The 26403-nt window shown below is 38.5% G+C and overlaps 1 protein-coding gene across 1 annotated transcript in view; it reads right to left on the reverse strand.

The window, feature by feature from the left end:
* Window positions 1-487: 487 nt before the first annotated feature.
* The window catches only part of COL1A2 (collagen type I alpha 2 chain), a 36542-nt gene continuing 10626 nt past the window's right edge, over window positions 488-26403 (reverse strand). Inside the window, exons 11-52 of the mRNA XM_082632772.1 lie at window positions 26106-26159; window positions 25527-25580; window positions 23897-23941; window positions 23550-23603; window positions 23405-23449; window positions 22701-22754; window positions 22067-22165; window positions 21897-21941; window positions 21691-21789; window positions 21212-21265; window positions 20945-21052; window positions 20522-20575; window positions 20322-20420; window positions 19352-19405; window positions 18804-18902; window positions 18368-18421; window positions 17821-17874; window positions 17612-17665; window positions 17293-17346; window positions 16268-16312; window positions 15004-15102; window positions 13704-13811; window positions 12977-13030; window positions 11990-12043; window positions 11213-11266; window positions 11062-11115; window positions 10858-10965; window positions 10428-10481; window positions 9494-9547; window positions 8112-8273; window positions 7267-7374; window positions 6487-6594; window positions 6081-6134; window positions 5885-5992; window positions 5686-5739; window positions 5206-5313; window positions 4685-4738; window positions 4456-4563; window positions 3869-4127; window positions 3267-3451; window positions 2295-2537; window positions 488-1470 (exon numbers count right to left, since the gene is read on the reverse strand). Coding sequence (XP_082488898.1) covers window positions 1324-1470; window positions 2295-2537; window positions 3267-3451; window positions 3869-4127; window positions 4456-4563; window positions 4685-4738; window positions 5206-5313; window positions 5686-5739; window positions 5885-5992; window positions 6081-6134; window positions 6487-6594; window positions 7267-7374; window positions 8112-8273; window positions 9494-9547; window positions 10428-10481; window positions 10858-10965; window positions 11062-11115; window positions 11213-11266; window positions 11990-12043; window positions 12977-13030; window positions 13704-13811; window positions 15004-15102; window positions 16268-16312; window positions 17293-17346; window positions 17612-17665; window positions 17821-17874; window positions 18368-18421; window positions 18804-18902; window positions 19352-19405; window positions 20322-20420; window positions 20522-20575; window positions 20945-21052; window positions 21212-21265; window positions 21691-21789; window positions 21897-21941; window positions 22067-22165; window positions 22701-22754; window positions 23405-23449; window positions 23550-23603; window positions 23897-23941; window positions 25527-25580; window positions 26106-26159 — 3615 coding nt within the window. The 3' untranslated portion in view covers window positions 488-1323. The remainder of the gene's footprint in view (window positions 1471-2294; window positions 2538-3266; window positions 3452-3868; window positions 4128-4455; window positions 4564-4684; window positions 4739-5205; window positions 5314-5685; window positions 5740-5884; window positions 5993-6080; window positions 6135-6486; window positions 6595-7266; window positions 7375-8111; window positions 8274-9493; window positions 9548-10427; window positions 10482-10857; window positions 10966-11061; window positions 11116-11212; window positions 11267-11989; window positions 12044-12976; window positions 13031-13703; window positions 13812-15003; window positions 15103-16267; window positions 16313-17292; window positions 17347-17611; window positions 17666-17820; window positions 17875-18367; window positions 18422-18803; window positions 18903-19351; window positions 19406-20321; window positions 20421-20521; window positions 20576-20944; window positions 21053-21211; window positions 21266-21690; window positions 21790-21896; window positions 21942-22066; window positions 22166-22700; window positions 22755-23404; window positions 23450-23549; window positions 23604-23896; window positions 23942-25526; window positions 25581-26105; window positions 26160-26403) is intronic.

Below are 26403 nucleotides of genomic sequence, written 5' to 3' on the forward strand. Positions count from 1 at the left end.
AGTTGCATCAGATTTAAGTGTATGGCATTTTTACTGAATATTTGAAACTGTTTTAGTTAATAGTATTAATTGTGCATAGACCAACTTTCAGCCACTGTTTCAAAGTGCTTAATAGATAATAAACCAAAAAGTTCTATGGACCTCTACTTAGAATAAACTTAGGTCAACAATTGCCATGTTGCCTAGGTATTATGTATTTTGAGTAGGGCAAATGTTTAACAGTTCAGAGAAGGAATCTTCCCCATGTTATAGATAAACTGAAACTCAGAAAGGTAAAGCGCTCAAGGTCATTTAGCCAGAAGGAGCTGAGCCAGAATTGGAGCTCAGATCTCTAGGGTCCTTGTTCTCTGCTCTTTCTACCATACCAAACTGCCCTTTTTGCATAGTTCCTATCTAATGAGAAATACTTGGTCTAATGGCTGGTTAGAGATGCTATAATCCATATTTATACTGCAAAGAGCATTGAAGCAAGGAATTCTACTCAATATTTTCTTTGGAAAACCAAACATGCTTTATTTCATTTTTTGCACAATTTATTTAAACATCTCACATATACAAAATAGGTACAATTTAATTTTTCTGCTTGTCCGAGAAACAAGGCTTCTTTGGAACCATGGGAGAGGATGAAAATGAGACTGGCAAAGAACAAATGCTGAATTTAAAGAAGAGGACAATGTTGGGCAAATGATCCACTTACTTTTATTCGGGAATAAGATGTAAAGTACTGATGTTAAATCAAATGAAAAAAATACACAATACAACTCAACACAGAGGAGTATTTCTTCTCAAATTCTCCTAGCACCATCAACATTCTTCAAGTATCTGAAATACTATTAGTTAGCACCTTTGTATTTTGAACAAAAAACAGATACCTCAGCTCAACTCTGTCTAGGTCAGCACCTAATGGTGTAGATCACACTCACAGGAAAGTGTTTTGAGGTAGTTTACACCTTTGGAAGTTTGGGTTTTAAACTTCCCTCTGTGGAAGATATTCAAAAGCCACAAGTGGTGCAAATGTTCATGGTTTTTATTTTTCAATTTTTATTTTGGTTTTCTTACAAAGGTTGACATTTTCCACAAGTTTAAGAGTGTTGAAAAAAAAATTCCAAATCTTTTGGAGGGGGGAAAGGGAAAGGGAATTAATTAAATCGTATTGCACAATGCTCTGATCAATCCTTCTTCTTCTCTTTTGCCCACAATTTAAGCAAGTAGATGTGCAGAAGAAATGGAAGGATTCAGCTTTCAGTTAAGAAAGAAGAAAAAGAAATGGCCAAGAGAGAAATTTTTCAGATTTCCTTTTTCTTTAATTTAGGTTGAGTTCATTTATTTGAAACAGACTGGGCCAATGTTCAATCTGATTTCTTGGTCAGCGCCACCGATGTCCAAAGGTGCAATATCAAGGATGGGCAGGCGAGATGGCTTATTTGTTTTATATTCAATGATTGTCTTTCTCCATTCATTTATCTTTTTCTGTTTAAAAAGAGAAGAAAAATATACATAAAGCAGCACTATTATGGAACCTAATCATCTTGTATAATATTATATAATTATATATTGCATACAATTGTATTATATAATATATAATTATATAGAGCATATATTTATATATAATTATATATTAGATAATATTTATATATAATTATATGTTATATAATATTATATACTAGATATTATAATAACCACTTTTTGGCTCATGTCCTTCTGAAGATGTGTGTCTCAGATCAACAAGTGTATCTGTGAAACAGTAGCATCAGTGCTGTCTTTACAGGGAGAGGTTTCCTACCAGTCTAATTTTATTAAAAAAAACGTTCCAAGAGGTTTATTTCTACATTATCTTTTCAGGATGTGTGTGGTCGGGTGGCTATGCAGTACTACTATTAGTGAATTTAAATTTTCTTCAATTTATTGTATATTATAGAGAAAGCATAAAGAAAAATTAAATGTAGGCCATACTAATAAGTAAAATAAAATACATATAACTATAAGTTACAGTTTGGGCCCTTTTAACCGCAAGTAATTTTAAGTTATGGGTATACATCGTCATTTAAGAAACTTATGTTAAAAGACAAATAACTAATACATGGAACAGAGTATATATTTCAGTATTTCAGAAAATTTCAGAAGGCAAGATCTGATAAGAATATTCTGAATTTACCATCTGAATTTAAACAAATACATTTATGAAAGAAAAATCAAATAAGTTCGGTCTCTAATTCATCTGTTCATTTAATGGTCTATGCTCCACTATCCCACTTCCCAAATAAATGTTATTCCCATATTTCACTATTACTTACCGAGCAGCCATCTACAAGAACAGTGTAAGTGAATCTGCTGTTGCCCTCGGCAACAAGTTCAACATCATTGGATCCTTGCAGAATGACAGCCTTTTTCAGGTTGCCAGTCTCCTCATCCATGTATGCAATGCTGTTCTTGCAATGGTAGGTGATGTTTTGAGAGGCATGGTTGGCCAGCAGGCGCATGAAGGCAAGTTGGGTAGCCATTTCCTTGGTGGTTACTCCTTCACCATTATATTCAAACTACAGAGAATAAGATGGGCATTCCAGTTAAATGAAGAAGGACTCAGATACTAAGAGTCAAATTTAAAAAAACAGTCTGGTATAGAGAGGAATAATGGACTCAGATCTGAACTTGTACTTTTAAAGGAAACTCAATTCACTTGTCTTTGAAATATAAGCTACCTAGAAGGAACATAAGAACTACCAAGCTGAGGCAAGTCATCTCAAAAAGGGACCTGTTTCAGATAAAGCCCAGATATACATACACACACACACACACACACACACACACACACACACACACACACACATATGAGTTTCTTTTTTAAAATAAGAGAGCAAGGATCTAGAGATTCAGACCCCTTTAGTTTTCGTTTTCTGTAATTCCCACCAATAAAGTTGATGAAAACTTTTAATTAGAAATTCAGAAAAGCTCATATCTTGAAAATACATGTGGCATGAGTACTGGACTATATGCTGGCCAGTACTCCTTCACACTAAATGACATTAGTCAGTTTCTCCAGTGATTATCAATTAAGTCACATTTGAATAATTATTTTTGAATTATATGGGTATGTCTAATCAATCCATCTTTAACGTGCAATCTAGGATATAACCAAACCCAAGAACAGAGTAGTTTCTTTTAAAAAGCCCATTTTGGTAAAGGGCTAAAATGTAGATAATTAAAAAACAAATAATCCTAACAAGATATTATTTAGTAGGAGAAGGAATGTTTGTAGGATTCCTTACCTGGGTACCACCATTGATAGTTTCTCCTACCCAGACATGCTTCTTGGCCTTGGAACTTCTGTACCAGTTCTTGACTGGGATGTTTTCAGGCTGAGCCCGGATGCAGGTTTCACCAGTAGAGAAATCACAGTATACTTTGATAGCATCCATAGTACATCCTTGGTTAGGGTCAATCCAGTAGTAACCTTTTAAAAAAAACAAGACCCAGATCATAAAACCTCTCATTGAGTGGCACATAGGTTCTAATAATTACTAGTCAAAGATTCTGATACCCATAAGTAACAGTTTTGATTGTACTGTTATATTGTCTACTCCACATTAACAGGAAGAGGGTGGCTATTTTCTAAATTAGACAGTTCCTCCTCTCCTCTCCATGAAAATCAAATCAGGGTACTTACTACCATGAAAAGGGCAAAAACAGATATCAAGACAATCTTGAAAATGGGTGCTGGTTGGGAGAAGAAAATGTTTTATTAAGTGGGTATGATTTCACATAATGCAGTTTTTACCCAAATACCTTTTTACTCTAAATATCAGTGGGAACTGATTTTGAAAAGCCTAACTTGAGAGAAGGGTCATTCTGGTTGGACATCTCAACCTACCACTGCTCCATTCTGGGTGGCTGAGTCTCAAGTCACGGCATGTGCGAGCTGGGTTCTTCCTAGAGCCTTCTGGAGTAAGAAGAGTCTCAATCTGGTTGTTGAGAGATTTCAGAGTAGCATCAACTTCATAATCCTTGGGTCTGAGAGACGGTGGTGAGCGAGGCTGGTCAGCCCTGTAGAAGTCTCCATCAAAACCGAAGTCATAACCACCACCACTTGGGCCAGGAGGGCCAGGAGGACCAGGAGGACCAGGAGGGCCCTGCAAAGTATAAGTAAGAAAGAGGAGGCTTTGTATTTGGTTACAGTGAGAGAGAACGAGAGCAGGTTTTCCGTCGAGATTCACACAAAAGCATGTTCTAATAAGTAAAAAAGAATCAAGTTCATGTAAATAACAACTTGCTCCCAGGCATACTTGCAGGGATGGGCTTATAGAGCTCATTACATAAAGACAATTTTTATATATTTTAGAGAACATACAGAAACAGGGGATTACTTTAACGTGTTGTTGTAATTGTCTTGGTTTAGTCTAAAGAAGATATTCCTTTAGGTCAGTGATGCCCTTTATTATTTCCCTAAATCATACTTACAGCAGGACCTTGGCTACCCTGAGAGCCACGAATGCCAGCAGGTCCGACTGCACCAGGATGTCCAGTGCGACCGTCCTTGCCAGCAGGGCCAGAAGGACCAGAAGGGCCCTAGGGAAGAAGGAAACCAAGTCTGTGTGAGCCAGCAAAAACCCCACAAGGGAGAAGAGGTCTGGGGCTCACTGCCTGCCATAGGCTCCTTTCAGAGATAAACGTCTCTTAGTTGACCTACCCTAGGACCAGCAGGACCCACAGTGCCAGGAGCACCTTGATCGCCATGATGACCCTTTAAAGAGAGAATAGGAAAATCACACTTTCAGAACATGTGTCGATACATAGATTTCAAAAAATTGAATGGAAAACTTTAGTTTCAATGGACTCTGGATTGAGAAAATTGAAAATGTAAAATGGGACTCTTTTCTCTCATTATGTCTATTGTATTCAATTATTTTTTTCTACAAGCCATTTCAGAAGTGCAATATTAGTCATTCCTCTAATTATATTTATTTTAAGTGGGGTTGAAGGACATTGTTGCCAGGAGATTTTAATATATGTATATTTCTATCTCCCCTAACCCTCACCTTTTCATGTTGGGATGAAATCACATTACCTCTGAGCTATGGAGTTAGAGAACGGGAAGTGAATATGATGTAGGACATTTTAGAACAATAGCAGTGAAATTGTGAGGAAGTTCATTCTGAGTTGAAGGACTTTAAGATCTGTGTACATGCTGGATGTCCACATTGTACTTACAGCAAGACCAGGAAGACCCTGCAATCCATTGTGTCCCTTTAAGCCAGGAAGACCTCTAGGCCCCTTATCACCAGGCTCTCCCTTATCACCTCGAATACCTTGTGGGCCCTATAAAGAAAAAGGACAGATAGGACATTTACCTTTGAAAGATGACACTCATTTCTCCACAAATATTGTTCAATCTGTTTACAAAGATAATTCAAGACATACAAAGGTCTAAAAGCTATGTGGGTGCTACTCCCAACTCTTAATCTGCTTTAGTTGAGCTGTCTGTAAAGTGGCTAAGCGTTGTGATAATTTAATACAAATAAGAATAGATTTGAAATATAAGAGATTAAAAGGTATTTGTAGCAACTCTCCACATGGACTAAATTTTAAAAAATATATAAAATCCAGTCTATGTATTATTTATCTTCTTTAATGGACAGTGTGGACTGATTCTCCCTAACTGTTGTACAGAAATCTTCACCATGTACATACACTAGGACCTCTTGGACCAACAGCACCGGCCAGACCAACAGGACCAGAAGGACCCTGTGAATTAGAAAAGAAAAACACAATTTATCAGCCAAGCCAAAGATCCTCCTCCCTAGGCCACCACAGTTCCCAAGTGTGGGGAGGTCAGAGGTAAAGCCTGTTGAGGATGACAGCATTAAGGGACTGGTGTTTATAAACTTACAGATTCACCGCGGTGTCCATGTTTGCCAGTGGGACCCACAGGGCCTTGAGGACCAGGTGCGCCCACAGTACCAGTGGGACCAATGTTACCAGGGTAACCACGCTCCCCCTGCCGAAGGCAGAAATGAAGCTTAGTATCAATCTGGCCTGTAGTTTAGTCCTTTTTAAGTTAGAGAACAACGGTGAGGTGTACTGACCTTGTGTCCAGCTTGACCATCGCGGCCTGGGGGACCGTCACTCCCAGGGTTGCCCTGTGAAGACACCATGCCAATTAAGGTGCTTAGGGAGGCTCTGTAGCTCACTGACCCCTACAGTTCAGCTATCTGCCTTCATTACTCCCAGTGCCCAATGGAGAACCCCCTTTTCAGGCTGTTAAAAATAGGAATAAGAACTTGCCAACCTAGATTTTTATAGAGTTGTTTTTTTTTAATATTTTGGCCAACTTGAAGTATGCTACTTAAAGACTCATTCCCCAGCCCAGGTTATTTTTAGGATTGTCAATACTGGGAGTGGTGAGTACATGTAGACCTCAGCTCAGGATACAAAGTCACACACAAGGAAGTACTGCTAGGTTATATTTTACAAACCAAATGTTGGACTCACATCACGACCAGCTTCACCAGGAGCACCATTGACGCCAGGATTACCCACAGCACCAGGGGGACCACGGGCCCCAGTTGGGCCTGCAATGCCGAGAGGGCCAGGTTCACCCTAAAGAGACAGAGAAGACAACATTCCTCTCATTGGATTGAGTGCCACTCTCATTCTCCCAAAACAGTGTTAGCCAGGGGATTCCAGTTTTAAGCGAGAAGAGGCAGATTGAAAGTGAGTGGGCCACATAATGGTAAGAAGTGTCATTAGTGTCATCTTTGCCCTCCTCCTGCACACTTAGATGGTCAGCTTTATGTACTTTTGGAATGTTGCTCTGTACAAGGTGAGTCTAGTTTCATCTGATTTTTCAAATAAAATGAATTCATAAAGTTGGGAGAGTTTATGGAGATTAGATGGTTCCTAGTTGCTGTCATGTATTAGGTTTAATGGAATGATTCAGAACTTCTAGAGGTTCATTCTTCCTACAGGATAGATGATGCTAGCATTTCACACTGCAGAGGAGTAAATGCAATTAGAGCTTATATCGTTTTTAAGCATGTAAAAAGAACAAAAATTGTTCTGCATAATGTTGAGCTGTGTCTTTATAGCATGTGTCTAAGTAAGGTGGTATTAAAGCCTCTTAGATAAGTGACATGTGATCTGTATAAAGAAAATGCCATGAATAAAAAATCTTAAGTGGAGTTATTCACTGATCAATCTGTCACAGTTGAAGTGGCAGCTTTTAAATCTTTTCTTATGTTAATGAGAATAAGAATGGTGTCAAACACTCACCACAGATCCAGCAACACCTGGTAGACCACGTTCACCTCTAGAGCCTGGGAGACCCAGAAAACCAGGAGCACCAAGAAGACCTTGAGGACCTGGGGTGCCAGGAGATCCCTAAACAACAGTAAAAATAGAGTATTACTGTAAGACCCTAGGAGATAACACAGGTTGGCTTGAGGCTTCTGAGAATGAGTTTATCCTCAGTTTAGAAAAAGGCTAATGACCTCCTATTAGTAGAACATATCTTTGGCTATCTTTTTTCTAGTGAAGACAATGAGTTTACATCTTGGCATGTTTATTTCTTTGTACCTGGTTCCTCCTTGAGACCAATGGAACAACATTTAAAAATATGTGGTTGGGATTAATGAAGCCATCTTGGAGTGAGGGAATAGAGTTCTTATAGAATTTATGCTGGGAAGCAAATTTTGACCTTGGCCTCTAACTGCACCAGGTCTAGTAAAGTCACATTTCAGAGTAGCAATAATACTGCACATTGCATGTTTAAAAAAGTGGTAGCTTACTGATATTGATTAATTTATAGTAGAGTGACCATAGCAATGGGATGCTGTTCTAATCCCAGTACCAGTGAGGTACCCTCACAACAGCTTAAAGGACTGTATTGATAAAACAGTGAGTTCCCTCACTTATTGTCATCTCCATCTAGTGCCTTCTGAGCATCTGCTGAAGCCATGACACCTCAATATCTGTTGGATAGATTTCTTGGCTCAACTGAGCTCTACTTGAGAGCCTGCAATACTCATCAACAAATATATGCCACCTGAAGATTTGTATAAGGGATTTATATTAATTCAACACAAGGTATTAAGAAAGAGGAGTTTGAAATCACTTACAGCAGTACCAGGCTCTCCAGAGGGACCCTTCTCACCAGCAAAGCCAGGAGGGCCAGAAGCACCTGTTTCTCCAGTTCGACCAACTGGACCTTGGTCACCACGAGGCCCACGAAGTCCTTCTTTACCAGGAGGACCAGGGGGACCAGGGGGGCCAGTGATACCCTGTGAACAAATACATGAGGTCATTTACTTTCTGTTAATCATCACGGAATGGGAGAGAGCAGCTGAGGTTCTAAATATTAAGATGCAAACAACTTGAAGCAACAAAATAATATCCTGGTCATTTTGGAGAAATGTTTAGAAGTTTTAACAATCTTTCTTGTAGAAAGAAGCAACTTTCATCTTCCTCTCCTGGGGCTGTAATAAAGTGAACAACTGAGGCAGAAGCTATGGCAAATGTCTGTGAGAAAAAGCAATGCTGTGCCACCAGCCACCTGGCATACTGGAATCAAAACTATGTCGAGTTATAAGAGCTAGCTGTAAATGAATGGGAATTTGGGTTTTGGAGGACTCTGCTTGTTTCTTTTTGAAGAAAGCCAATACAGGCATTTTGCTCATAATTGAGGAATCACATATGCTCTCAACTAGGTTTAATTAAATGCCTACAGGGAATGAAGATTTTTCTGTTATGAACCTGTGAAAGGATTCCAAGAAATCAACATCTTCGCTATTTTTTTTCCCTGAAACCTTAACCAGAAGACTTAATCCTTTGTAATTAATTAAATTCTCTTGAGTCCTGACAGGAGAGTCTGAATCAGAATTAAATTAGAGGCCAAACCACCTTTAAATTCAGGAACAATTATACTTTAACAGCGGAGGCAGAATGTTGGCCATAAAGGGTAATTAGATATAGAAATATCTGATATGTGACTAAAACTGTTCTGTTTTTTATTTTTAACAAAGAGACCATGCCCCTAAAAGGGGACAAGGGGACTTATGTTCACATGAATAAAAGTCTCTTAAACTGATATTTCTAATATAATTTTTGATGATTTTGCCTTAATGATTCAGAAAAACTGATTTCAGATTAGCAAAGTAATAGCAAAATATTAGTAGCATGTTTTTCATAGGGAGTTTCTTACCAGTTTCCTACTAGGGGCTAGGGATTTTGGCCAGAGTAAATAAATGAAGACACATTTTTTTTTTTTTTTTTTTTTTTTTTGCGGTATGCGGGCCTCTCACTGTTGTGGCCTCTCCCGTTGCGGAGCACAGGCTCCGGACGCGCAGGCTCAGCGGCCATGGCTCACGGGCCCAGCCGCTCCGCGGCATATGGGATCTTCCCGGACCGGGGCACGAACCCGTATCCCCTGCATCGGCAGGCGGACTCTCAACCACTGCGCCACCAGGGAGGCCCAAGACACATTTTGAAGTGATTTACTTACAGAGGGTCCAGGAGGACCAGTCCGTCCAGCAGCACCAGGGAAACCAGTAGCACCCTAAGAACCAAGCATATTAAAATTCCACAGTCAGCACCAACTCCAGGAATTTGGGTAAGATGGAAATTTCTCCCTTGGAAAATCCTCAGTACATGTGACCAAGGATGGACCAAAGAGTAGGCAGTGACAGCCTCAGGTAGGGTATTATGTTAAATATACCCAGGACCCCAAAGACCCTCCATCTCTACACATCTTCCTGACCAGCATGCCCCCAGTTGCAATGCCTATATTGTGCATTAAGGCTCTGATAGTTCTTTTTTGAAATGCTAACATATTGCCTGATGGTTGTAAAAGCAAGAAGACAAGACACTATACTATTATTATATATGATCTGTATATATTAATAACTCTTAACCACCTGGCTGGGTGCTAAGGGAATGGACACTGAGTAAGTAATTTTGTTTACAGAAGAAGGTATAATAAAAGACCAAGGGTATTAATTGCTGTCCAATGAGATGAGGAAGAAGTCAGTGGAGTTGATTCCTGGGGAGCTTTGGGTCTCTAGGAAGTCAGTGTGATAGCACTGGACACCAAGGGAAGGGACCTAATCAGGCAGAAGAAGGGGGGCATCAACAAAACGATAAAAGGTACCAAAGAAATATTTTACCCATTTCACAATTAAACTACTTGGGGTTAACTTTGGTTATCACTACCTCAAGTGAAGTGGTAGCAACATACAGTGCACTGAGTTCCAGCTGGGATTAAGTTAACATTCCATGAATCTGATCTTAACTACATTATCAGAATTTCTTTAAATAGTTTAGCTTGACTCTCAAGACTCTCATTATAGTCCAAATTACCCAAAATTTCCAAACTTTCAAGTTGTCCCTAATAGATTCTGAAGAAAGAAAAATTATCAGAATACACTGTAAATACTCACAGGGGGGCCTCCATCACCACGACTTCCAGCAGGACCAGGGGGACCATTTGGACCCTACATGGAAACAAAAAAAGATGGTCAAATCAGAAAACAATCTTTATAAATATTACTCTTTTCTTCAAATGGATCATCCCCATGTCTATTAGAATCAAATCTAGAAATGTAAAATGATTATCTGTGTTATATAAAATAAATGCCCTTACTTCAATATTACCACCTTTATGGGTAATCAAAGAAGTGAGATAAAACAATATTTATGAAACTTTTATAATGTGTAAAGTGGTATGCAAATGTTAACTCTTATTTTAAAATTGTCTTCTATCTGGTATGTTCCCTGATATATAGCAGGCACTTGATTGATTTATGTTGAGTTATAAGATTTCATGGGTAACTGCATAGGCTATGTTGACCATCAGTGAATTCAACTTACAGATGGGCCAGCAGCTCCAACGGGGCCTGTGGGGCCAGTAGGGCCATTTTCACCCTTGGGTCCTTTGGTTCCTCTCTCTCCTTTAGCACCAGCTTGACCAGCAGCGCCCTGTTGGAAAGGAACAGTTATAGTTCAGGTGTTCCAACTTACTCTACTTGCTAACTTGGAATGTTTTCAGATTAACCTGTGTCACATGATACTCACAGCAGGACCAGCAAATCCATTGGGGCCAGCGGGACCAACCTCACCACGTTCACCCTAGGTGGGAAAAGGGATTTTAAAATGTCTTAGCAATCTTAGATTCATCAGTGTCTAGAAGTTATGAGTGTCTAAAGTGACCCAGGTTTTTACTTACAGGGCTACCACGAGGACCAGCAGGACCAGCGGAACCAGCAGGACCAGCTTCACCCTATAAGGGGGCCAAAAATGAGTTTGTCAGTGTTCCTTACACAAATGCTCAAAGAGGTAGGAGGGAGAGGGAACAGGCGTAGACAGTGGGCTCTTGCCAGGGTTTGCAATTGCATCCAAAGAGATAACTAATTCACATCTCACAGAGAAAAGTGAAATGGATTCTTACCCTGCATAATATTGTATTCATTTTGGAGGGTGAAATGGTATTGGTCATACACTTGCCAAAACACTATAAATCAGTGCCCACAATACCAGGAGGAGGACATTTTAATTTTTAGATGGACACAGGGCTGATCTATTTGCTGCAATTTGTGCAATACAATAAATAAGGTCTATTTTAAGTGGACTGTTCAATGTGAAATGGGCACACTATGTATTTTATTGATTTTTTTTTTTTTTACAATGAAGGCTTCAAGAAGGCTCAGTGCATTAGGATATTGTTAATGGGCAACCCCGAAAGACTTTAAAAGACTTTAAAACAAATGATAGGGATTGAAGTATAGATCAGATACCTGGCACGTGTATAGGAAGGGAAAGAGAACTTTAAACACACAGCGTTTGTTTTTGCTGCCCCATACTAATGGATAAGTTTTTAAATAAATGGGCTTTATACCAAGCCATAAAAATGAATTGCCAGGGCCCTTTGGGGCCAGGGTGGCAGGGAATTTTAGATACCGCCATTGGATCAGAGAGCTGCAACTCAGTGAAAATGCATGCTTACCCGGTCCCCATTGGCTCCAGCAGGACCAGGGGCACCTACAGCACCAGGAGCACCCTAGTACCAAAAAGAAAACAAGTCTTGTTAATAACACCCCCATACCGTCAAAAGTGACCCTTGCTGTTTCCCCTTGCTGTGCTTATACAGTGACTGAACACTCTGGGTGGGCACCAAGAAAGCCTTTGAAGCATTTCAGTTCTAATTATCAAGACTATTAGAAGCCACTCTCAGGAGGAGAGTACCCTAGTGGTGAAGGTTATGGAACTAAGTCGTGGGCAGGTTAGGAACACTGGGGAGATCTGAACTCTCTGCTCTTGTAAAATTCCCTGGAAAGTAGCAAATGACTAGCCTTGCTAAGAACTGTGAGGACTGTGTGAGTCGGAGAAAGGATATGATGAATGTGCCACAGGGAGTTATCAGCCCTGGGGGAGAGGTGAGAAGAGCCCAAGTGGCTTATGGCCTGGAAGAGCCATGATATCAACACTCTAGGTAGGATTATTATACCTTTATGGGATTATATTGGCATCTCCATGGCATTAACAGTTAATCTTTGGGGCTGCTCTTTGAGTGATAAATTCTTAGGGTATACATTTGAATAAATAGGACCTTATTAGGGGTTCTGGCTTCCTAAAATGTAAGAATTATTGTTTTTTCTAAAGCCCTATGATAACTTAAACAATCACTTAATGTTCTATTAAACCTAGAGATTTTGGACTGTAGTTTGTACTTGGTATAGTTAACACTAAGGAAGGTAGAAAATTCAGGCTATGACTTTCAAGGGGATAAGTCCTCATTTGAATTTTTCTTTTGGAACATGTAAAATGGTATTATTAGTCATAGATCCAGGAAGGAATGGAATACTCTTTTACAAAACTTGAATCCCTCTTTTGTCAGTTCAGTTTTGGAAAGCTTCTCAACTCAAATTGAGTGAAATGTAAAACAAAACAGAACAGAACAAAACAATCTGAGTACCAACAGAATTCTACTCACACGAGCACCATCTCTGCCGTGGCTACCAGCATCACCTCTGAGACCAGTTTCACCCTGAAAGTAAAAAGCAAGAGCAACTTTTTGTTTTCCGACCAAATTTTTGAATCAAAATTAATCCGCAGTGTTTTTACAGAAGATGCTATAATACTTTTGTTCATTTAAGATCTTTAGTAATGTTTTGATTCCCTACCATTCTATAAAATATTGAATGAGGAAAAAATAATTCAAGGCCCTTTCCAGATTAGTGTTAAATATTCTTTTCTAATTTCCATATACCCTCCTGAAGCGTAATCAAGCAAGGTACAAATTCATGTGGACAGAATTATAAGGCAACATCACAATGGGCTTCAGTGCCTGATCACTCTTATGGCATAACTAATGCAGCAGCACGGTTGACAGCTGTTCAATATAGCTTCTTCCCATTAATTAGGGCAGGCTGAGGCATTATTGTTAGTGGCATTAAAATGAGCCTCATGTATTACTCAACACCATCTGTTTGCGTGAAATTCCATGGTAGCAAGGAATTTTGCCAGATTAGTGAGTTTAGAAATGCGTAGGTGCTAGGTGGCAGAGGGAAATGTATATAGATAGATATCAAAATGCTACCAGACCACCTGCCAAGAACTGTAAAAAAAAAAAAAAAAAAAAAAAAAAGGTTGACCTTGCACAGCCTTCTTTGTGAGAATTCATCAACAATATGTATTGAGGTAAAACACTGAGAGGCTACCTTTTCTCCCTTGCCTCCAGGTATGCCAGCAGCACCTCTTTCTCCTGGGAGTCCACTAGGACCAGATGGACCAGCAGTGCCTGGAGCACCAACCACACCAGGTTCGCCCTTGAATCAAACACATGTGAAATCAGTTATTTCTGTGGTACAAGAAGAAAATGAAAAGCCAAACTCTTGAAGCATTCCAATTTAAACATTTAATGGATAGCATGCTCGCCTGCTTAGAGACACAAAGGAGGCCTACTGAAAGGAGGGAGAATATAACCGAGGAAGATGCTGTTAATGACACAGTGACTAAAGAGAAGAGGGCAGTAGGATGGGTGCCTGTGATTTTTCTATAACCTGCTCCCAGTCCTCTTAAGGAAGTCAGGCATGGGAGAGAAGAGGGTACGACAATGGAAGGCAGAGAGTGAAAAATGCCCACAAACGTTTTTCAAGGTTAAGTCTCTTAGCTCAGACAGGAAATGTGGAAAGAGACCTCATCAACCGGGGAGATGTTTACATTCTAATCTTCTTAAGAGTGTGGACTATAGCTTCCATTTTTTTATAAAACCTTACAATTCCACATATTTAAAACCTGTTGACTAGCTCCTGAGATAAAACCCTTTGAAAGTACTTTCTCACAGAACCAATATTTCCTTTCTTACTTCCTCTCTCCCTCTTACTTTATTTTTATTTTTTCCAATATCCTTCCATATACCAAAATAGCCTTTTATAGCAAATCTTTACCCCTTAAAGGTAAGAATCAGAAGTAGTATGTTATCTTCTCTTTATTGTGGTTGAAGTAATCTGTTTTTCAGAAATGTGTAATTCCATCTATTTTAAGATCTAGACCACAGATTCTATTTTGAAACACAAGTTTTCAGGCTTATGTTTTTGGGATGAATGTACTGTCCAGTTAATTTTTATCATCATAAAATTATCTTATTGTTAAAATTTAGATTACTTTTTGAAATTTTACTTTATGAAGTAGGATGTTGGGAAGGAAAAAGTTCATTCTCTAAAAATAGTGTCCAAATGTATACAATGTTTCTAGATTAAGACAAAAGTATAAATAGTGTGATGAGAAAAGAGTGAAAACTCATACTAATTCATTTATGTGTGTAGAACACTGGGGTTTTGCCTCTTTTGGAATAATTCAGGTCTGTTGGAATCAGATTGTTATTTACTGAGGTGGAAATCATCACAGAACTGGAAATGAATTTTAAAAAATCTGGGAAACAATTCATTTACTACTGTAAAGGATTTACTTATTCTAGAGCACGCTGGGCCAAACCAGCAATATGTAACAAAGTTTTACCTTGTTCCCATCGGGCCCTGCAGGTCCAGAAGGACCTCGGCTTCCAATAGGACCAGCAGGACCAGCAGCACCACTTTCACCTGGGGGACCACGCTCCCCCTGTGAAAAGGAGATTAGAAGAAGTGTCACACTGTTCATCATTTTCAGAGATACCACTTTACACATTAGAGTTCACACTTGTTTAGCTTTTGAATCCTAGTTCTGCCATTTACTAGCAAATTATAGTGATTTTTCCCTTAATTTCTCTACTAGTAAAATGAAGGGATGGGATGAGATAACCTCTAAGGTCTCATTCAGCTCTAATGTTCTATGGCTACAACTCCAAAATTTGTTGCTGTTAGAGTGTAATATTCAACTTTTGGAATTCATTTCCTTTTTTTGTGATAGGTCCATAGGTAAAAATAGATGCCAGTTATGCACAGTAGCATCATTTTAGGTGAATAGCAATGCCAGATGTAAATAAGATTAGACATTTCATATCTATGTTCTCTTTATACAATTGCATGCAATAGTGATGTAACAGCTATAATATAGTTAACAGAGAATATATGTATGAAAATGTGTGTATTTGTATGTGTGTCTCTCTTTCTACCTATCTATCTAAATATTTCCCAATTTGCATGTAAATATCACTACAACATAGTATTCTATGGTCCAGAATATTTAACATGTAAGTCCACATTGCAACTGTTTCAAAGGCCCTTGTTATAATTTGGTTCTATGATACTATGGTTCTATGACAGTAAATTTGTTTGGGCATCCTAGCTATATGGTAACTAGCCACATAACAATATACTTCAGAGGCCAACTAATCTCTCCAGTTATTCTAATGACCACAGACAAATGACATCAATCTATTTAATATTTAAAATAAAAGTAGGCTCATGATTTCATCTTTTAGACTTTGAACACCAACACACATTGGAAAAATTGATTTTAAATCTTAGTAAGATATTACTTTTCCTTAGCTCAGGTCGAGCCACTGTCATAAATTATCATACTTGTTTGTATAAATCACTGAATATAATACATATATTAGTTCATTTATGTTTCTTATAATCCTGTGGTTTTTAAATAAGAAATATGAGCAATTATATAAAAAGTCTACTATCAATTTAGAAATTGAATGTTCTCTGCAGATTATGTTTGACTACAGAAGAGTGTCAGGAATTTGCTGTTACAAGGTCATCAATAGTTTTTAGGAGAAGGCACCATTTGTTTTAAAAACATTGCGAGAATTTTATGAAAGTTAAGTAACACTTACTCTTGGACCAGCAGGACCAGGGAGACCAAATTCACCAGGGGTACCCTAGGCAAAGCATGAGAAAAAATAAAGTGTGAAACTTATTTATGTTCTCTAAATCCACATATGTTTATGATACTTAGAAAAGTTTTGAGAGTGAAATAAAGCCAGATAGGCTCTACCTACGTGACTGTATAAGTACACAGGCTATTAGGAACAAGAAAGCTTTCAGTGGTGTATGGAAAGATTTTTAAAAAGTGAGAATTCCACTGACATTAAATATATATCTATCCTAGAACCTGGTATCAGAAAATTTTAGTCTCTCATTATTTGGTTTATTGCTTTTTAAAAAGTGACAAAAAACGATCTCCTTTGACAATATAATAAATAACGATGATGAACAATATCAGACATTGCCTATTTTTAGTTATATAACAGACTGCTTTCTTAATAGAAATGATCATATTCTGCACATTACCTAGTTAATTGTATACCCAAGTGTATCTCCTTTATTACTGACCAGCTGTCTCCTTAATGTGCCCCACTGTTGACAAAGGAGAGCAGGCCACAGAATGTAACTGAATTGAGGCACATTCATCACAATTACAGATAAAATGACTCAGAACTCATGCCCTGATTGTGAATAGCAGTGTCATGTCTGAATGCCAAGAAAAACATTAAAAGCAATTTTTCAGGGTCTAGTTTGATGGAAAATCAGTGCATTTTTTTTTTTTTAACTATGGAGAGGGAAATAATTTGTATTTTAACATTACCAAGAACAATACAAAAAGTAAAGCTATTAAATGGAATGTTCATGATATTGTACTTCCATAATGTGATGTTTCATTCAATCCTTAAAACAAAGTAATTTGAATGAAAATGAGTAACTTGGCTCATTCTCTCCATCAGTACCAACATATGTAGAACACTATCATTAACATATGAAATATGGAGTTTCCTTTTGCATATTATAATTGCACAGTAGGGTATTAAACAGAGGGAAAGTCCCAAGTTTAGGCGAATTTACTATCACTTGTTTTACTCACCCTTTCTCCTGCTTTGCCAGCTTCACCAGCTGTACCTGCAGGGCCAGGCAGACCCTAGATGAAAAAAAGACAAACCTCAATCTTTATGGCTATATTTGGGGGATTTTCTAATAATTGTTTTTTTGGGGAAAATATCTAATATCAACATGATCACTATTATGTGTTACTAAAGGATTACAGAAAAGTTTGCCTTGAAAAAATGTACGCTTCTTTGCTTCAGTTCTGAAACCATGTTCTGTGTGGTGGGGAGAGTGTTATAGTTATTTACAACTGGATAGTCTGACCAAAAGCAGTAGTCTGTATGTTTTAGCTGACTTACCTGGAAGCCTGGAGGACCAGCGGGACCCTGTTCACCTTTTCCACCCGAGACACCCTGAAAGTGATAGGAAAGATTACATAAATAGAGATATATGCCACCATTGCTATCTAGCTACATAACTTTTAGACTGGACAAAAAAGAGATGGCCATTTTTGTGGGACTAGATTCATTTTAGTGCAAAATAGAGCAAGAGTGAGAGAAATACTCACCTGTGGTCCAGGAGGTCCCTGAGCACCATTGTTTCCATCAGGACCTGGAGCACCCTAAAATGTTCAACAGAAAGGCTCAGAGTTAGTTGCCTGTGAGTCAGACAATTTAAGATACCCCAAAGCCTCCCTCATATATTACTTCCTCACAACAAAGCTTGTTATTTCATCGTGAATTAAACACATTGTGGCCAAGGCCCAAATACTACCTACTAACTTGTGATATGGCTCATAGGAAGTCCATGGATGAAGGGCAATTTATGAAAGTCAGAGAATGCTACTAGTATATTCATAGCCTTTTAATCATAAAATGAATTAAATAAAACCCAAATGCATCCATAAATATTTTTGACTTAATATACATTCTGATTCATCATAGCTCACTGCCTTATAAGTGTGGTTAAAGAGAAAAGACATTTTGTGATGGTAAAAGGAAGCTTGGGGATGCCATCTTAGAAAGAAAGTGATGGAATGATATCAGATGGCCTCAAAAGATGTGTATCCTACGTGAATACTATGTGGATAGAGCCACATAGAAGTTAGTACCTACCCGAGGACCTGCAAGACCAGCATGACCTTTTTCACCATGTTTGCCAGGTTCACCCTATAATAAACATTAAAAAAAAAAATACATTTAATGTCAAATTAACCATGACAATTTTGAAATGTGAATTTCTTGCCTTTTTTCTTTTTTTAGATTCCTAGTCCTTGAATTCTGTTATTTAAGGCATGATCCATCATCATGCAGCTCCAGATACAATAAAGTACACTTATGTCTGCAGGAGCATATGACTCAAGATGTGGATTTTCAGCAGGAACAATGATACACTGGAGGTCAACTTTTGTTGTGGTAAGTGGCTTGCAGTTTCCTTGTGTTGAAAGGAACCCCCTTGAGGTAGAGTGGACTGAGGCAGGAGAGAAATAATGAGTTTTGGTGAAATGTGGCAAAAAAGTGCCAAGGGAGAAGAGGTTGTGGTGATCCTTACAGTGGGGCCTTTGGGTCCAGGGAATCCGATGTTGCCAGGCTCTCCTCTTGTTCCAGCTGCGCCAATTGGTCCAGGCCTGCCATCAATACCAGGGAGGCCCTGAAACCAGAGTTTATTTAAAGTTTACTCAGCACAGGATCTCACAACCTCAAGCTTGTGATACTGCCACAAGATGAAACAGAATCGTTTTCTGATTGTATAGAGCTTCCTGTATAAAGTGTCAATAAATTATGAATCCACTTTCCTTTTCTAAATAGGATGTTGGTACATGCACATCCAAATCAATCTCATATGTACAAAATTCCCTCTTTCTCCTCTCTTTTCATACCCTTGTCACCCTCTTCAATATTCCCTGCCATGTTTTTCTTTTTCCTTCTCTCCTTTTGCTCCTGTGTTCATTTGGACTCTGTAATTACAATCTATTACTTTGCATTCTCAGATATGTATGTGGCTAATATATATTTTCAATGTGTTCACATATAAATAAGCTACAGGAAACACTTGATAAGGGTGCAATAAGTATCCTTGAAAATATAAGCGATACTTACCATCGGACCTTCTTTACCAGCTGGGCCAACATTTCCAGGGGAACCAGGAAAACCCTATAAAATAAATGAGGATGCTTTCCTATTGGCACTTTAACACATATACTCAAGGCTCCAATTAATTGAAATCTCACAAAAGCACTTTCCCCCCACTTTTTGTTTGTTGACTAGGGCAAAACATTAGGGGTATTAGCCACTAGCTGGGAGGTATGAAAGAGCTCTGAAAATTTTCTTCTTTCTATTTTTAATGCCTTTCCTTTTACTGAATTTTAGTGCAACTGATCCATTTAAAGATATCTCAAAAAACTGTTGAGCAAAATACTGTATGTGCAAAATGTGTATGTTTTTAACCTTAGAATAGAAAAACAAATACTTTTAGTAAGTAATTTTCAAAGTGGATTTTTTAAATTGCTATATTTGGTGTCTTTATTACTTGTTTATGGTACAATGACAGTTGATACTCATCCGTAAGAGATGATGGAGGCAAAAAATTACTCTATTGCTATGGATTAGAGTGTCTACAGATCTAAAGGTCATTTCTCCATAGCTAGTGTGATGCTGAATACATTACAGCACTTTGTGATCGCTGGAAAAATGATTCACTTATGAATCTAATAAACTGATAATGTATAGTCCTAATATATTTCATGAACACCTTATATAAAACTCACAAATTGAGATAAAAGATTCATGCTGATAGGAGAACCAACCTAATTTGGATATATTAAAGTAAATCTATTCTTCCAAAAACCTCACAGCCATTGTATCAAGTAATAAATAGGAAATTTATGAACTAAATTCGTCAAAATATCTACTGGGCTTTGATAAAGTTAAATTAAAAAGGGAACCATCAGCAAGTCTACTAACAAATTAACTTTTGATTTTTTTTATTGTTGTCTTCAAATATTAATCATCCCTTTAGAAAAGGAAACAGTGCTAGGTGTGACTTGCTCAAAATCAATCTGAAACTTACTCGGGGTCCCATGAGGCCAGGCTCTCCAGGGCGACCAGAATCTCCACTGGGACCTCGCACACCAGCAGGGCCAGTTCCACCACGACTACCAGGAGGGCCCTATTAAAAAGAAAGGGGAGGGGAGGTTGTTAACTCCAGTGACATACCCACGGCCAGAAGCATCAAGTTCCTTCCCAGGATGTGAGTAATAGACAACTTACCATGACACCAGCTCTGCCATCGGCTCCAGGAAGACCACGAGAACCAGGGTTTCCCTGTAACAAAGTACATGAAATAGAAAAGAATTGGAGAGTATCCTTATATCAGGTAGGGCAGAATTTACTGAAACATGGCATGCATGCAAGAAATCTTGATGACCTTAAGGGGGAGATACAATTACAAACCAAGCCAAAAAACTTCATCCAAACACCAAAGGACTGTGTGGAGGAAACATTCTGCAAAAGTAGGTCAACATTGTTTCCAGACCAATTTTATAACATATCATATTGAGAGTCAGTGATTTAATAAAGCAGATGGAAAGCAGATGTTTCCTTCATCCAGAAAATGCACTCAGTAATTCTGACCAATTCCCAACGAATGGGTGCCTCTGGTGTGTCTGGGTGTCAAGAGCATTTGGAATGTACCCTCAGCCCAGGAGGTCCTGGGGGACCAGCGGATCCAATTTCACCAGTGCTGCCTCTCTTTCCTTCTTCGCCACTGGGACCAGGAGGACCTGTGGGCCCAGCAGCACCCTATTTAATGAAAAAACAAAAGAAGGGGACACAGGAAAAGTAAAATTTGTGTTCATATCTAGCTAGAAAAAAAAGTAATAACTTTAAAAAAGTGAAAATATTACTTTTTGGATTGAAAAATAGTAACTCCATTAAAATTGTGATTATAGAACTACTTACGGGCTCGCCTTTGTTGCCACTCTCCCCTTTGGAACCAGCTGGACCAGGCTCACCCTAAGGTCCAATACAAAACAGTGGTCAAATGACAAACATTTGTCACAACTCTCTGGAAGACAAACATCAGGGGCTATTTACGAATCAAAGTAAAGAGAGCTTTAGTTCTCTAAGAAATATGCTCAGTTCATATTTAAACGACCTACAGGGGAATGGTCTTGGTTGAAAGGACAAGACTGATATAATAGAAGTGTGCCTCACTGACCTTTCGGTAATGTTCTAGGATAGCAGGAGGGGTGTGTCTGTGTGTGGGTGTGAGGGAGAGAGTATACATACGTGTGCATGAACTTACAGAAGAAACACACGCTGAAAATGCTAAGGAAGAAATAAGGATGATAAGATGACAAGACGAAGTCTAGATGGGGATGAAATGATGGTAGAGCTGGTATTTCAGACTGATGAAAGCATCAGCCATGACCACTTACAACAAGTCCTCTGGCACCAGTAGCACCAGCAGCACCAACAGGTCCAGGGATACCCCGGGGTCCAGGGAGGCCAGGAGCCCCAGCAACACCAGGAAGGCCCTGGGAAAGAAACGCAGCATGGTCCCTCATGAGGCAACTGGCAGGAGAGACAGCATCCATTAAAATACCTTTAAAACCACAGCAGCATATTTTAGCCATATACTCACGGCAGCACCCTTAGCACCAGGAAGGCCATTGGTTCCAGGGTTGCCCTGTGACGAAAAGGAAGGGAGAAAGATATGGTTCATAGGAGTATTTCTGTTCTTCTTTGGCCCCACCTTCATTCTTTTTGTTTTCTTCCTTCTACTCAATGAAGTTAATGACAGTGGCTACTTACAGGAGGTCCAACAGGGCCAGAAACACCTGGAAGACCCACTTCACCACGGGAACCCGCGGGACCAGCAGGACCAGGGTTACCGACAGGTCCAAGTTCACCCTAAAAACAGGAATGACATTGAGGCATTAGTCAGCAAATAATGAAATAGCATATCTCTGTTTTTAGGTCGCCAAGTTTTATGAAATTTCTTCAGAATTACAATAATTTCCCTTATCTGATCTGGTACCACAGATTGGGGTTTGTGTTCCTATTTTCCTGGCCTGGTTCTGCCATCTTGGCTACCATTGCTGTCTTCACCTACCTCTGTCTCTCTTGGTAGAGACTCTGGTTCTCAGCCAGTCAGTCCCAACTAGTTTGGGAGTATCCCAGAGGAACCCCAGGGAATCCGTTTCCGTGTTGCCATCTCTATCTATGCTCATAGTGCTCGGGTACAGAGAGATCATCTATTTCAAGTTTAGAGTAAGAAAACTGGTCATTCTGTATCTGAGAAAACTGGTCATTCTGTATCCATTTTGAAGGAGGGACTAATTAAGCTACCTGTTCTGTAATTATCTATATGCAAACACAGTCCCTATCTTTCACATCACAATAAAATGTTTATCAAGGTAATGACAATGGTCACCAGCATTTTTACCTTGGGGCCAGGAGCACCTGGGAAGCCTGGAGGGCCAGCAGACCCAAGAGGGCCCTGAAATCAAAGGAGAAGGTGGAAAGAAGTTTCCTCAGTAAATTAACAAAACAGTGGGATAGGGAGGGTGGGAGGGAGGGAGAAGCAAGAGGGAAGAGATATGGGAACATATGTATATGTATAACTGATTCACTTTGTTATAAAGCAGAAGCTAACACACCATTGTAAAGCAATTATATTCCAATAAAGATATTAAAAAATAAAAAATCAAGTTATTAGTGGAATGTTTAACAAAATACAAGTATGACCTGTGCACTAAAGCCTACAAAACGCTATTGGAAAAAGAAAAGCCCTAAATAAAGTGATCATCAATGGAAAAAAAAAATTAACAAAACAACAACAGAAGATTGAAGTGGCTTAGAGTGGCTTGATCTTAATGTTGGCAAAGAGAAAACTGACAGCTAATCTGTTGTCATTGGTATGTTATCGAAGGGAAGACATTCCAGGTATCCCAGGTGAGGTAGATTTTACTTTATATATCAATTACAAACCTCAGGGATAGTAGTTCTTATAAATAGAACCTTTAAGTGGCCTCTTAGAACATTTGGTAAGGTGTCTAAAATGGTGTTATTTCATAGGGAATTAATAAAGAAGCTAGCTCCCATCCCACACTCTCAGTCCCTTCCAAATTCCTCAGTGTCACCACTTACAGCAGGACCCACAGGACCCACACTTCCATCACTTCCACGGGCACCCTATGAAGAAAATAAAGAAAAAAGTCGAGTGGAAAGTTAAATGGCACCTATTAGAAGATTTTAAAAAAGAATAAAAATGAACAAACGTGGAAGCACTCACAGCTGGGCCAGGGGCACCGACACGTCCTCTCTCACCAGGAAGCCCACGAGCTCCCTAGAAGCAGAAATATTTCCATTGAAATCCAGAATGCTAATTTAAGAAAACGTTACAGGCATCATTTCCTTTTTCCAATTTCCAACATGCGCAAGAATCCACTAGAAATAAATAGGTCTTGTTCTAATTCCAACTAAAAGGTAATGATTTCAATTAGCTATGCAGAAGGCTATTAGAAAAATATCAAAGAATACAATGCCAAGGGAAATGGTAATTAGCAAAAACATTAAAGAAGTTCCAGCTTGCAAAGAGTGTACACATTTTTGATTTACAGTAAAGTAATCAATACTTACTACTTGACCTGGAATTCCATTTTCACCAGGGGCACCAGGTTCACCCTATATGGGAAAGAAAGATTGAGTTTTTTTCATTATATGTGTTAATTATTTTCTTCTGATTTGGTAGTTTTTACACTATTACTTCAATTTCAACCATTCATATATTTTGTAACATTTCTTACATAGATTGTTTCTCAATTATGCCAATCACATACATTTAAAATATTTATAAAATATGGGTTTTTATTTAGATAATACCAAATATCACAGAATCAGGGAGATGTGGTCTAGTGTTATTTACCCTTTCCCCAATTTTCCCCTTAGATTTTGGATATCATTTAGACTAGGCTTATATATTAGCAATGATAACATAAAAAGAGATGATAGGATAAATTGCTTTCAACATAACCATATTTACCCTCTTTAAAGTTATTTTGAACACTCAATATTTTTATTTTTATAAAATATGCATGAAAAATTGAAGTTTCATAATATTTTATAAAACTGTCTTATTTACTTCCAATCTACATTCTTTTTTTTTTCCAATCTACATTCTTATCTTGAGTAAAAACCATGTTGGTGGGGGTAGTGGTGGTAGTGATGCTGGTGCTGGTGGTAATTTAATACAGTGGCACATGAAAAGGAACTTTCCTTCAAGATAATCTAATTTAGATATAGAAGAAACCTGGTTTTCGAGACCATTTAAGGACCCTTCATTTCTAGGATTCTATCTGAAGTGTATTCTTTGTGAGTAAGCACTAGAGTGGGAGTCAGGAATTCTAGCCTGTGCCCTTCTAACTTCTAGATGTGTGACTTTGGGCAAGTCACTCACTCTCTCTAAGCCTCAGTTTCCCTCATCTGCAAAATGAGAGGGTCTCCAAAGCTCCTTGCAGCCCTAACATTTTATGATGCTGTGATCAGTAGTCTGAGCTCTTATATTAGGCTCCAGGGAGAATGAGTTTGACCTTATCCATTGGTGTGGCAGCTGGAAAGTTAGAACGGATTCTCCATATTCATGTTCATTTCTGGTCCCACTAGTATTCCTTACTCATTAATTTGTGATTACGTTGGTATTCACTTTAATATCACATTATCTCCTTAATAGGAGAGAGAACATTTTATAGTTGAAAACGCTGTCAGAGAAGAGCCCAGCCAAGAGATAACACACTTCTGAGACTTTAATTACCTAATTAAAATTTTTTTGAGTGTGCACAGATAAATCACAGGGAAGAGGTTGAAAAGTATATTGTGACATGAATGTACCCATCTAATTAGTGCATGGCAAAGGAGAATTTACTATTTAAAATAACATAGTGTTCTAATATCTGATTATATGTTTATTTACTTTTATTTTGGCTGCAGAGATCGACTAAAATTATAGGAGAAAAGGAAATGGAGGAAGAAACTATTGACATGTTTTTTAATCTCAATTGCTTAATAGACACTGAATTAAATAAATATTATTAATAATTGGCCTTTTGTTACAGAATCCCATAGTCCTCACCACTGAGGGATTTAAAGTATTGAAGAGGAAATAAGATATGCTTCAGAATATGATTAGCCTTCAGTAAAAATATACTTTCTGATGGTGATGGGAAATTACAATCAATTGTTTTAAAAACAGTGCTTCTGATTTAGTATTTACCTTCACACCTGGAGTACCAGGCTGTCCCTTCAACCCATCCAGACCATTGTGACCCTGAAAGGCAAATCCTTATTATTAAAATGCTATTCCATTACAGTGTTTGGTCAACTCAAACATCTTGTATCTTTGCAGTTAATATCTCCTGCTTCTGACTGCTTCTGTAGAATGGAGTCCCATTGCCCCAGCTCCCAACAAACTCCCTCTGCTGCCCTAGGTAAGTCACTAAGCCTCCCTACACTTGAAAGGGAAGGATAAAGAACTAGATGCTCTCTCATGTACTTTCCATCATTAATAATTTTATGATCTTCAGAGAGCTTTAAATACCTCTTAAGTTATACCCATTTTATACCATCTTCCCTGTAGGGATCCTCCTTTCTTTGAAGCTATGAACAGACTAAAAAAAAAAAAAACTACACCCCACTTTACTTTCCGGCCACCTTACCCTTTAACTCTCTCTCCACTCTGGCAAATTCCAGGAATTTGGAAGCAAATATGTGTCATCCAGGAGTTTAAATATAGTTGAGGTTTTTACTAAAAGTAATCAACATTTTCTCTTCTGTGGGTAAAGAATGTGCTCACCCTAATGCCCTTGAAGCCAGGGAGTCCAGGAGTTCCAGGGAAACCACGAGCACCCTTAAAAAGAAACATAGAAGATGACGAATGACGTTTTTGTCCTAAATAAAAAGACGATGATTTCTTCCCTCCAAAGTGTTTCTTCTCATCAAAGTCCAAGCTTGGAATCAAAGACTAGTATATGTGTAAGCACAGAGCAGCAAATAAGTTGCTCTAATTTGAGTAACTAATACTATGGTACTTGTAGAACACACAATTTAGTTGTTTAAAGGATGCTCACCATCATTAATATTACATTATTTGC

The sequence above is a fragment of the Mesoplodon mirus genome, assembly GCF_964341445.2.
Source record: "Mesoplodon mirus genome assembly, chromosome: 9".
In the NCBI taxonomy this organism is placed as follows: Eukaryota; Metazoa; Chordata; class Mammalia; order Artiodactyla; family Ziphiidae; genus Mesoplodon; species Mesoplodon mirus.